This window comes from Nymphaea colorata, chromosome 11 (assembly GCF_008831285.2).
Source record: "Nymphaea colorata isolate Beijing-Zhang1983 chromosome 11, ASM883128v2, whole genome shotgun sequence".
NCBI classification, from domain to species: Eukaryota; Viridiplantae; Streptophyta; class Magnoliopsida; order Nymphaeales; family Nymphaeaceae; genus Nymphaea; species Nymphaea colorata.
This window is the reverse complement of record NC_045148.1, coordinates 9,820,548-9,834,241: the sequence shown is the minus strand read 5'-3', so window position 1 is coordinate 9,834,241 and position 13,694 is coordinate 9,820,548. Positions and strand designations below refer to the sequence as shown.

General features: G+C 40.6%; 1 protein-coding gene and 1 long non-coding RNA gene across 2 annotated transcripts; one reads left to right on the top strand and one right to left on the bottom strand.

Annotated features, from left to right (window-relative positions):
• The first annotated feature begins 5,761 nt into the window (after positions 1 to 5,761).
• On the top strand, positions 5,762 to 6,584 carry LOC116264590 (uncharacterized). The gene is made up of 2 exons (XR_004174894.2): positions 5,762 to 5,935; positions 6,242 to 6,584. It is a non-coding gene; the product is annotated as an uncharacterized LOC116264590 (long non-coding RNA).
• A 2,846-nt stretch (positions 6,585 to 9,430) lies between these two features.
• LOC116263902 (MDIS1-interacting receptor like kinase 2-like) lies at positions 9,431 to 13,694 on the bottom strand. Its single transcript, XM_031643721.2, has 2 exons — positions 10,192 to 13,694; positions 9,431 to 9,873 (listed from the first exon to the last, which is right to left on the bottom strand). Exons 1-2 carry the CDS (start codon positions 13,457 to 13,459, stop codon positions 9,500 to 9,502), a joined length of 3,642 nt encoding a protein of 1,213 aa, XP_031499581.1. The 5' UTR covers positions 13,460 to 13,694; the 3' UTR covers positions 9,431 to 9,499.

Here is a 13,694-nt window from a genome sequence, read left to right as displayed (position 1 = left end):
GCAAGAAGTATGTGAATTGGGGAGCAGAAATAACCGAATTAACTAGGCCCAGGAAGAAGACTCCTCCGATAAGGACAACGTCGTGAACACATAAAGAAGTTACTTTTTTAGAAGACAAAAAAATTTCCCTAGCCTAACATGGTAGAGTACACGGGCCACCGCACATGAAACCTGCGCCTCATTTCTGCACAGTTGCTCTGTACCTGAATAACCTTTTAAAAGACAATATTATTTCTTCCTCTTTCCCTGCTTTTACCAGGGTTGCTCGCCTTTACCAGGGTTGCTTTGATGTATGGTACACCTTTTAACTTAAGTGTCATGCACCGTTCGCAAAAATAATATAGCAGCGACTTTGGGATTCGAATCTCAACATCAACAACGAGCGTTAATGTTGTTAATTGTGACCGTGTGTTGCCTTGGTTTCTTTTCATGGTTCATAGTTTTCTTTCTAGTGTCAAAAGAAACGACCGAGCTGTTTGAATGTGTGAGGAAAACCGATGAAAGGGCTTGCATGACTACCATACCTTATGGCAAAATAGGTTGGTTGTTTTAGATCTCTCAATCTCCCTCTTTCTCTCTTTATAAAATCAGATGTATTTAAATCCATTCATGAACGAATAGTGGCTACTGAAATGGGTCCTATTGTTGTTTTCTGGTAGAAGATTTCAATCCGAAGCTTATAGAAAAGTAGGAAATGGTCTTAATATCAAATAAGATTGACTCAATGGCCTAGATACAACTTTAAAAAATCCTAACACTCATGGATGGTGCTTGAAGAGATGGTTGATTACATTACATATAAAGGCATGTGCATGACACCTCAAAAGATGAGTCATTGAGCCTCGCTAATTAATGTTAGAAGAAGCACTCTTAAGGAGAGAACAGAAAAACGGCAAAAAATGGCACATACATTCCTCATCTGATCCAGTGTTTCCCATTCTTACTAACCGGATCAATTAGTATATTTGTTTTCCTTTCTCTAAAAAATCACGTGAATTATACAACCCTCAATGTTGAAAAGTCAAACACGCTGGAAGGGTATACGATTTCACTTTTTCAATATGCCTTCGCTTTAGGGGAACTATATATATATATATATATATATATATATATATATATATATATATATATATATATATATATATATATGTATAATTCTTTTATTTTAATTAGGCCAGACCAAGTTGGGCTGGTCCTCAGGTCCAGCCTGTGGTTAAGCGTGAGCCCGACTTCTTATTAGGCCAGGTGGGTGGGCGTGCCTGAAGCCCAACCCAACTTCACTTTTTTTCTTAAAGAGTACTAATTCAATATAGGGTAACAGGTATAGTCATCGACTGCAAACTCGTAAGGATGTTTCAAATTAGGAATTTTTCATTGAAGAAGCTGAATTATATTTTCAAAATTTTAACAATAGTTGAAATATGTTTTTTGAATATTTTTATAAATGATACTAAAAAATTTTTAAACATTATTGTTTTTCCGCAACAACCCTACGGGGGAAAGGCCCCCTAACCTTTTATTCTAACAAAAGAAAATATGTACAACAAAAATTGGCAATCACTCCACCCTAACGGCTAGAGCGAGCCAAGAAAGGAAAAACAAACCAAGAGTACACCAAAGGTTACGGAACCAAAACTACAGTGATTGAGTTCAAAGTGACAAAATATCATGAGCAGGTTGTTGTTGCAGAATTTGTACTCGAAGCAATAAGTTGTTGTAATGGTTGAGCCAACTGTGGAAGGGCGGACATCCTTGAATCATGGTTCAGAGTCTTCTAATCCAAAGCTTGTTATTAGAAATTAGTAATGACGAATGATAAAGTCCTCAGGTAGATCATTGTTGACCTCCCACCAAGCTACACCTTGGCCAAGCAAACCATTCAAATCTTGAAGTAGAAAGGCGACAGCTGTCTACCGTTAGAAGCAATAGAAACGACTTGCAGGCAAGCTTGGCCAGTCACAATACGCAACATTTGTCAAGAACAATCCCCGTATTCAACCAAACTTGTAGGTCTTTTCTGTCGTCACTAAAGTTCCTCAAGATAACATAGAAGCTAAGATAGCATAGAAGCCATCAACACAGACCTGCCAAACAGCATAAGAGTCTTGTTGAAACAAATAAATAAATAAATATATATATATATATATGCATTTGTCAAGAGCAATCCCCGTATTCAACCAAATCTGTAGGTCTTTTCTGTCGTCACTAAAGTTCCTCAAGATAACATACAAGCCAAGATAGCATAGAAGTCATCAACACTGACCTGCCAAACAACATAAGAGTCTTGTTGAAACAAATAAATAAATAAATATATATATATATATATATATATATAAGTTGGTGAAAATCAGACTATTTGGGTGAGACAAATCCAAACCCCATAAAATTAATTCTTTTGCAGTCAAACCTTATAGCTAAGCTTATAAGAGTGATTTGGTGAGAAATATATTTTAAGTTAATCATTTTTTATTTAAACAATATTCTTTTAATAGTAAAAAATAAACTACCCTTAGAGCTTTAAAAGTTTGATAGTAGAAATATTAATTTTTTAAAATAACTTAAGTTGGTTTAAAACACTTTTTAACATAAATTCAAAAGGTCAGACCTCTTAAAGTTAATTATTATAATATTTTTTTTGCAATCAAACCTTATAGATATGATTATTAGAGTGATTTGGTAATAGAAATATTTTAAGTCAATCATTTTTTTTACTTAAACAATATTCTTTTAATAGTAAAAAATAAACTACCCTTATAGCCTCAAAAACTTGATAGTAGAAATATCAAATTGTTTTTAAAATGACTTAATTTGGTCTAAAACACTTTTATACACGAATTCAAAAGGTCTGGTTTTTACTCTTTACCTAAGTGGTTTGGTATCCGTCGACCTATATATATATTTGTTGATCAAAATCATTTGAGTAAAAGTAGTTTCGGACAATACGTTTTTGAAGAAAAAATCTGCTTTTCATCCATATACCCGGCTTTCAGGCTGGATGGGCCGACCTGGGCTGGGTCTTATCGGGCTGGGCCCCATGCGCACAGGAAACTCCATTATGTTAAGGGAAAGCAACGAAGGGGTATAGTACTTAGTAGGCCCGGCCTATAATAGTAGATGAGTCTGGCTCAGTACTGTACTGCTGTGGAAGAAAAATGTCACCCTTTAACTTAAGTGTATTTATCTTGCAGCGGCACAGTACTTAATCGGCCCCCTATCATTAAATATGCATGCCTCTAAAAGATCATGCACACTACCTATTTTTCCTTTCCTTTCATGCTACATGATCAGCTTTTACGGTCACTTAGCATGGACGTCCACTCAGGCTGTACCTTCGTGGTCCAGCAAGTGGCCGTGAAATATGGTAATTCTTTTTCTCATGTAACTTCGATTTGACATGTGGAGAGTAAAAACATGACTTTGGACGATATCGGCTTTGCAAAACACAATTTACTGGCAAGATCTGATCAGCTCGCAACTATGTATTGCCATCTATCAATTTAAAAGTTGATACTTTTGCAGCATAATTAAACCATATGTTAGGCCTTCATCACAAGTATATATGTGAGTTGGGACAAAAGTATATGACTTGGGTGCATGAATAACCAAATTACCTTAAAAAGGAAGACTCCTCCTACACCTTAAAGACAATTTAACTTTTTTTTTTTCTTTTACAAGACCAAGTGATTTCAGGCTAAGATTGTAGAACTCAAGACCCCTGCTTGCCACCGAACATGGAATTTCCCGCTCATTTGAACACAGTAACACTGTAATTGAATAATTTTTTCTAAAGTCAAGGTTCTTTCCTCTTTTACTTGTCCTTAGGTCAATGATTGCTGCGAGGTTAAAGTGGGTATACGGTATACTCTACCATTCGAGTGTCAAGCTTGCCACTATTTGCAGTCTAACGCTTTGTTTGGTTGAAAGGTAAAGGAATAACTGTAAAAGGAGGAGATGGTTCTTAATATCATCATGTTGTCCGCTGTTATAAGAGTTTCAATCCGAAGCTCGAGATGGTTCTTAATATCAAATTAAGTTAAATTTAACGACGGAAGGTGCTGGAAGAGATCGTTTTATATATATATATATACATATATATATATATATATATATATATATATATATATATATGGAATTATGGCATGTACGCTCAAAGACGAGTCGTGACCCTGCTGCCTAATTAATGTCGAAGGTGACAACTGCAAGCTGCTCATTAATTAATTTTATATATATATATATATATATATATATATATATATATATATATATATATATATATATATATATATATATAATTATATTACAAATATACTTTTATTTTAATCAGGCGAGCCTGATTTCAGCACCACCTGCAAGAGCCCAGACATGTACAATACTATTTCTTTACAATTGGATTAATCCATCTTGGTGGTGGAAGGGCTAACCTAAAATCAGATTCAATCCAACGGTCCCTAATCAGGCAGGCCTAAAAAAACAAAAAATGCCATACATATTCCTTAGCTGATCCATTGTTTTCCAGCCTTAGAAACCTCAACTATTTTATTTGTGTTCCTTTTTCTAAAAAAATATCTCTCAATTAATGACGACAACATGCATATAGATGGCTGAAAACTATTTTTGCAATAATAACGTTATTTTTTATGAGGTGAATTTCATCAAACAACCACTTTAAACACATACATCTATTTTGAGTTAATTTATTGTTTAGGAGTTGCGATTTAATTATACGACAAATAAGGCAAAGACACTACAATAGATTTTCAAAAACACCGGTGCCCCACTTCGTGTTCAGAGTCATTCTGGAAAAAAAGTAGGGCTGCATAATGAGACGAGTTAACTGCATCTCAACTCAAATTTACTCGGTAAAAACTCCTAGACTCGAACTCAACTTATGAATGAATGAGTCAAACTTCAAAATGTTAAAATGAATTGAGTTTGAGTTGTAAGAAATCAACTCATTTAAACTCAGCTCGACTAGACTACATAAATGTGTCATGAACTATTGTTAAGTTCTTCTTCAGGTGATATTTGGATTTGGATGCAGAATATGTGCATTCCTTCCTCGAATTTTCTGTTAGATTGTAGTCCACAGTTGCATTAGAGCGAAAAAACAAGTGAAACTAGTTAAAAGAAAAAAGAAATGTTAACGGAAACATGAAACGAGTTAAGCGAGTTGAGCTCAACGCTATGTGGTCAAGCTCAAACTCAAGCTTGTACTACGAAGCTGAGTCGTGCTCAAGCTCGAGATTTTTGAGTCAAGTCAACTTCGAGCTCGAGCTAACTCAATTGAAACTCGACCAGGCTCGTCTGCAACCCTAGAATAGGCGTTGAGAGGTGAGCTGTGAAAGTAGCAACGCCTTTTACCTTGTCCATGCTGCAAGAACTAACGACTTTCTCACATACCAATGATTTTCTCATGCATGGCTAGTCTGCCCCAGGCACCGACACTGCAGGGAGCTCCTCTTTTTTCTTTAGAGCACCAAGAGTTCGGTACAAGCCAAGGGGTAAAGTTCTTGGCCGCAACCTCGCAAAAGCATTGTAATTTGGTCGATTTAGATATACAGAACACATACTTTTTATCTTTCTCGATTAGGGGTACTCGGGTATATTATGTGATTTACCAAACTGAATGACGTATTTGCATGACGAGATATATACATTTTTTTTTTTTTATCACGAGAGATGCGTCGGTCGGTAAATTTGGACCATCTAAAAATCCAGCTGCCCCTATCTCTTTCCATTTCTAGATCTACATTATAAATAGTGTAAGAGGTTTGCAAGTCTCCTACCACTGATTCTGAAAGCTGCCTCCCTCTATTTCCCTTTCGCTGTTGTCCTAGAGATATGGCGCTAAAACTTCCTTCCTTTTCCATCCTTTTTGTGCTTGTCCTGCTTGTCATTCCCCAAGTTTTGGCACGAAAAATAGTGAAGGACCAAGGTTTGTGATTCCAATATTTCTGTTCTTCGCTCCAATTAGCAGATATTTATTACTTTTGGGTAATGAACCTGAAATGATGCTCATATCGTCTTCAGATATTTCATTTCTGTTATTCTATGGGTAAATCTCATGTGTTTTCTTTTTTTTTTTTTATCTCTCTCTCTCTCCTCCGTTGAAGGCCGTATTTCAAAGGAGAAAATCAGGAGAAAGTAAATTAATTAAGGGACAATTAGCGTTACAATGCTTTCTCTAATTTGCGATAAATTAAGAAAATATCCTCAATAGCTAACAGGAGATAGATAACAGGAGACTACGGCTGCCGCATGTGTGGCTACACCTGCTGCCCAGCTGATGCACAACACAGCGAGTCTGGAAAGAAGGTGGGGGTGGTCAAAGCTGATGAGCAAGAAGGTCAGGGGCTTGGTGGCGGCAGATCATGATGATATAAGCATCCTTCCGCCGTATATGCATTCTGGATGATCAGCAAGAAGCTGGGAGTGCTACTACTACTCATTTGCAGTGACGTCTATGAGTTTTCCATGAGTCTAAGGAAGTGTGCGTTTTCTCAAAGTGTCGATGTAATAAGTTCCTGCTTGGAGAATGTGGTGGCTTTCTATTTCCAATAAAGAAGTCCGTGTTCCTTAATTAATATGCATTGCAGCATATATATATATATATATTTGCTTCTTTGATATATATATATATATATATATATATATATATATATATATATATATATATATATGAAATAATGGCATGTACACGACAGTTGAAAAATGAGCCCGTGAGCCTGCCTGCCTAAAACAACTGCTAGGTGCTCATTTAGGCTTCGGTTCCCAAATGTCGAAAGCAAATTAAGTGAACTGAAGATGGGAAGAATGAAAAAGTTAACCTTTTAAGAACCCTTAATATTGAGCCCTGGAGTGGTTTGGTAACTTATTTTTTAAGATTGACACATATATATTATAATTAATTATATTTATATATTAAATTATATAAAAAAAATACTGTTATTTTAATTGGAAGGGCATCACCAATTGCAAGAGCCCAAACATGTACAGTGCTGTTTTCCACCTCACATGCTTCAATTATTAGATCTGTTTTCTTTCGTCTACAAAAATCTTGCTTCTGAATTTATGTCGTACTCAACTTTGAAAAGTCAAATAACCTTGGATGCCTATAATATTTCTTTTTTTTTTTTTTTTCATTTTGCCTTCACTTTAAGCCTTTTTGGGAACTTACTTTTTCCAAAAAAGGGGATGGGTTAATGATATCAAAAATGTATATATGTAGATGGATGCAAGCTATTTTTGCCATAATGTTCTTAAGTGGGGGTGAACCTGACTAAAATCATATCACTTTATTATGCACGTACACACAGCTTCTTTTGGGGTCCAGAGGTGGGCACTAAGGTGTATTACTTTTTTAGTCCCAAACACATGCACAGGGTTCAATCCAAAACTTATGGAAATGGAGAAAATGGTCGGTCTAAATATGAATAAGGTTGAACCTAATTATGGCCTAGAGACTAACTTTAAATTCTAAGTACTGGTGGATGTTGTGTTTTAGGACGCAGAGTAATGGCATGTATTGGAACATCTCAAAGATGAGCCGATGAGCCTGTCTGTGTCAAGGCGAGCCAGCTGCAACGACTGCCCCTTCGTGTGATGAGCAATATTAAGAGTTTGATTGCTTCCTACCTTTCATTTTTATACGATGACAATATACTTTCAATACCTGCGCACACATAGGCTAGAAGGATATCCTTCTAGCAAAGATGCTCCATTGCTCATATAGGAGCCACTCATTTTATGGAGCAACGTTATGGGCCCAACCTATCATAGTGGATGGGTCTCGCTCATTACTGTGCTACAATGGGAGAGAGACACACAATTTAAATTTATTTATTTTGTTTGGTGTGTGGTCCTCTGTGAAAGAAAAGTGTTAATAAAGAAAAGGTTGACCTTTTGGAGTCGGTTTCTTCTTCGTAATTTTTACTAAATCCAACAAGTTACAATAAGATAAATAAATTCACTGTGGTAATTTTTACTAGTCATTTCTTGAGGGGCAGTTGAATGTCAAGATTACTCCTTGCCGAACCCCACAGGAAGCACAACTTGCGTGTGACAGAGGGATCTTGTTTGGCGAAACTTTTATTCAGTGGAGTTGTGCATGTCACGTATTTATGTGCCTGAGCCAATGATTGGTTTGGCTTGCCTATGTCCACCAGCCATTTCCAGTTAGACATTACATGCAATGGTTTTCTGAATTGATATTAATGTCTTGGGTCATTAATTTTTCATGCATGCATGCTGCATACAATACTGTCTGTCAGCTAATTTAACCGAGGTGAACCGGCTGCGTCTGGGTCCACTTGGCAGCATGCATGGGGAAACAACATTTACTGTCATGGCCTTCCAATTGCGCTACCTTCTCCCTAATCAACAGCATTAATTAGGCTTGGAGGTGGTGACTTGATTGTCATGACTCATGACATGCTGTTGCTTAGTTTGACTTGAGATAGACAATTTCGGAAGCATAATATATGAAGGTGATGCACAATTTTGAGAACTAGCTAGATGCTAGATCAAAGGATCTATTGTTAGCCAAGGACGGATCTTGATCGCATTTAATCCGTAAATTCACTTCTCATTCAAATGGAGCTTGTGTTCAACAAAATTTGTTGAGTAAAACATGCTGAGAAATGAAGGCCTGGTTTGTTACAAGATCATTGCACAATTAACCTTTGCGTTGAAGATCATAGAAATATCATACTTTTCCTTCCCACCATATCAAATGGAGTGCTTGAACTTCGATGGAGCAGCAGAGTAACTGAGTAAGCATCCAAGATTAGTACCGAACGAGAATTTTAGGTGTTTGGTGCCATCTTTGCACAACTCTTTGCCATCTCCGAGGGCCTATTCAAGGTGCTACCAGCACTGGCCACAAACTTCATAGTTACAGTAAAAGCAGCTGGTGACGAAGACGAGTTCAGACTCAGAGAGCTTTATCTCTTCAAATGGACTACTTCGTTGTTCCCGCCCCTTACGCTTACAATCCTGAACATGGTTGGAGTTGTTGGAGGTGTTGCAAGTGCCCTTAACAAAAGAGAGAGAGAGGGGGGGGGGGGGGGAGGGGAGAGAGAGGGAGATCTTATTTTTGCTTCTCTATGTCGCAGCTTCTTTTGTTACTCATGGTGATGAAGATGCTGATAAACTTCACTATATTATTTGCCACTTTTCTGGGCCATGTTATTAATGTAATATCATGTGAAATGTAGTTGTTTAAATTTGAGTAATTGGTAATTAAGCAAAATTTGAATGTGCCTATGGGGCTTCCTGCAAATACATGGATAAGTCAAGATTTCTGCAAATGCGACGGACCACTTAACCAAGGGTAACTCGTCCAAGATTGTCAAAGAAGACCATCGCAGATCTTAGGCATCTGACAGCTTGCTTCAAATAAGTAATTATTTAAATTATACAAGTAGATATACTGATAAAAAATCGGGTTGATGTTCAAAAGAAATATGAAGAAAGTAGAAAGCAATTCAGACACTAGGCCTTAGTGGTAGGCTAATCTGCTTAATGTGATGGATTCAAGAGGTTCAGGGAGGTAAGCATGAGAGCAAGCAGAGAGCTCCTGGGAGACGTGGCGCATGGTGGGTCGAGCATCAGCTTTAGTCTGGACGCATGCCAGTGCTATGGATATCAAGAAGACCACCTCCCCTGCGACCTGGCCGGTCGGCAAGGGTAACCGCTGGTCCAACACATCCTTTAGGAAGAACTCCTGGTTGCCACCGGGAGTTTGTGCGGCTGCCGCCGATGACAAGACGGAGATGATGTCGCCAGGATGCTTCCCCATCATTAACTCTAACGTTACAACTCCAAAGCTGTAGACATCACACTTCTCCGTCACTCTCAATGTATATGCCAATTCTGCAGAAAACCCAAAAAAGAAAGGAAGTCAGATTAGGGGACTTCTTCCATGAGATATTACAATCTATTACCCAAAAAAAAAAAACGTTAAGTTCCTTCTTCCAATGGGAAATAGTTCAAAGATGTTTACATGAACAAAAATGCTTTCACATACTGAAGAAATGGAATTAAAGCAGGTTACGAAGCTGAACTCATTTTTGTTTGATTTCAAAAGACATGCAAACGCTCAACTACAAGTAAAGAAATCAACAAAAGTATGAACCAAATTTCACTTAAGTTTGATGCTTTTAAAACACTTTTTAAGCAAAAGCAACTCACCGGGCGCCATATAGCCGTAGGACCCAGCGGCGTTGGTCCAGCTGGTGGTATCCGGCCCGAGAACCTTTGCGGTACCAAAGTCCGAGACCCGAGGCTCAAGATCTGTATCCAAGAGAACGTTGTTGATGGAGATATCCCTGTGCACGATGGGAGGCGAGCAGTCATGGTGAAGGTAAGAGAGTGCATGGGCCACACCCCTCACGACCCGAACCCGAGCCGCCCAACTTAGAGCCTCCCACTCCCCTTGGGTCCCGTATAGCATGTTCCCCAAGCTGCCTCGATCCAGATGCTCGTAAACCAGATACATGCGCCTCTCCTTGGTGCAAAACCCATACAGCGTCACAATGTTCCGGTGCCGGGCCTCCGTCAGTGCTCTGATCTCGTTCTGGAAGCTCTTCTCCTCTACTGCCTGATATCCTTCCTCCGTCGCCTCCAACCTTTTCACGGCAAGTATCTGGCCGGACGGCAGTTCTGCGCGGTACACGCTCCCAAACCCGCCCCTACCGATGCAATGCTCGTCGCTGAAGTTGTCTGTCGCTGCGGCGATCTCGTTGAAGCTCAGCTTCCCTTCCACCTTCCAGATGGCGATCTCCCGATCGTGGTTCTGGGGGATTATAAAGGTGGATCTGTGTCGCCTATAGATTACGCATATGCAGAAGATCAGCAGTACCAGCGCAAGTGTCACAGGTAACAGTATAGTTAGCTTTAGGATTTTTGAGCGAGAGTTCTTGTTTTGGTTGGAGGTAGGGCATTCCATTAGACCCTTGGCCTTCCCACATAGGCCGTGGTTTCCGATGAATGCGGAAGAGGGTGAGTTCAATATCACCTTGTTGTCCGGCAGTGGGCCGGAGAGTTGGTTGTAGGAGAAGTCCACTTTTTCCAAGCTGATCAAGTCCCTGAAGTCAGACGGGATCTGACCGGATAGCTGATTCCTTGAAAGGTTCAGGATCATTAGATTCTTAAGCTTCCCAAATTGTGCCGGGATCTCGCCGGTGAGATCGTTGGAACTCAAATCGAGCATTGCTTGCAGTGAAACCAGGTTGCCTAACTCGAACGGTATCTTCTCGATGAAATGGTTGTGGCTGAGGTTCAGTTGTTGTAGTTTCGAACAGTTGCCGATCTCGCGCGGGATTGATCCGCTCAGATTGTTGTAAGATAAATCCAGAGTACCCAGATTTGGTAGTTGGCCTATGTTAAGGGGGATGATGCCAGAGAGTCCATTATTACTCAAATTCAGCCTGAACATGAGGCTTAAGCCGAATAACTCTGATGGAATTTTCCCTGAAAGGGAATTGAAACCAAGGTTGAGGTCCTGGAGCTTGGGTAACCGGCCGATCTCCGGTGGTATTCTTCCAGAGATTTTGTTGTTCGCAAGGTAGAGGGAAGTGAGGTTGCTGCACTGTGCCCATGACACGGACATCTCCCCGAAGAGGTTGTTATTGCTTGCATCCATGTACCATAGATATGGATACACTCCGAACGATTGGGAGATATCTCCAGAGAGACGGTTCCACTCCAATCGAACTCTCCTCAAGCTAGAGCAGTTCTTGAGGGTGGCTGGCAATGGCCCACTGAAATTATTCTGACTTGCAGTGAAGTTGATCAGTTTCCCGCCAGTACAAATCCCTGAAGGCAAAGAGCCGGAGAAGTTGTTCCTCGCGAAGCTCACACTAGTTAAGCCTCCAACGGTTCCGAAGTTCGGTGGTATTTCACCAGACAGATTGTTGCTGAGTACGAAAAAGAAGTCCAGATTATGAAGTTCAGTGATGGATTGAGGTAGCGTACCCTGCAAATTGTTGAAACTCATATCCAAGTGCTTGAGAGAACTCATGTTTCCAATCTCATGAGGGATAGTTCCACTCAGTGTGTTGTTAACTAGGCTGAGTAGGGTGAGTTGCTTCAGGTTTCCGATTGTGGGTGGGATGGGGCCACTGAGCCGGTTCCTAGAGAGGTCGAGTTGCTTCAGATTGATAAGGTTTCCCAAGGACCAGGGGATTGAGCCCGTAATCATATTTTCGAACAAGTAGAGGAGCGTGAGAACCTTCAATAATCCGATATCCGGCGGTATATTTCCTGTAAGTTGATTCCTCTGCAGTTGCAAAGAGTCCAGTTGAGTCCAGTTGGTGAGGAAGATGGGAACTATCTCCCCTGTTAATGAATTACCGGACATGCCTAAGTTTCTCATCTTTTTCCAGTAAGCAAGAGTCCAAGGGAGGGCACCAGTTAGCTTATTATCAGACAAATTCACGAAAGTAAGATTCCGACAGAGACCAAGCTCCGCAGGTATGGTTGAATTCAGGCCCGCTTGGTGTAGATCGAGCCACTCCAACGATTTGAGCTGGCCGATAGACCCAGGAATGCCGCCATAGAAGCTGTTCTCATGGAGCTCGATGATGCGGAGGCTATCGAAAGAGGCGATCCACTCCGGAATCTGACCTGAGAAATTGTTTCCGCCAAGATGCATGGCTTCTAGCTTGGCTAATTTTGACAACGTGGTTGGTATTGGGCCTTGGAAGCCATTACTAGTGACATTGAAGTAACGGAGCTTAGGTAGCGATGTGGCAATCTCAGCTGGAATCTTGCCGGTCAGCTTGTTCCACGACAAGTCAAGGAACTCCAAATTGGGGCAACGAAGCACGAAGGGTGGGAACTCACCGGTGAGGTTGTTGTTGGACAGGCCGAGGTATGTCGCTGCCGGCAAGCCGGAGGCTTTAGATGGATCCGGTGCTGCGAGGATGTTGGCACTCAAATCGAAGATTAAGACCTTGGGGAGGCCGGTGAGTTGGTAAGGGATAGCTCCTGTAAGTTGGTTGTCGTGGAGATCGAGGGTGGTGAGGTCGACGAGATTTCCGACCTCCGGCGTGACCACGCCATTGAACGAGTTGCTGCTCAAGTCTAGATGGACAAGCTTGGTCAGAGTGCCAATCCCCCGGGGAATGCTGCCGGAAAGATTGTTGAGACTGAGGACGAGGCGAGAGAGGTTGGGGAAGGCAGAAAACTTGAAGGAGGCAAGGGTGCCCGCCAAGGAAGAGCGGGCGAGGTTTATCTCCGTGATGGAACCGGAGGTGCTGCAGACGATGCCTGTCCAATTGCGGGGACTGGAGTTGCTGGTCCAGGAGGACAGCGAATCTTTCTTGTGGAGTGAAGTTTTCCATCTCAAAAGGGCCTCTGCTTCGAGATTGGCTAAGCTGAGTGTGGAGAATACGGAAAAGGAGACGAGGATGAGGAAGGGGAGGAGGTGGGACTGGGAAGGTGGTGGTGACTTCATGATCGCCTGCAGGCTGCAGTTGGTGCGACGGTAGTTGAAGAAAGACAAGTGTTCTTGAATTATATCTCAAAGCTAAGGATTTTGGTTTTAGCAAATACATGCTGATCTTTCAGACTGTTTCGGGCTGTTTTTCATCGAAGGAACAGTCATTGGGGTTCATCATTCACGCTGAAACAGTCATTGTATTGGATTCTGGTTCAAAGGAAGTGACGTTGTACAGTTAATTATTTGTGAC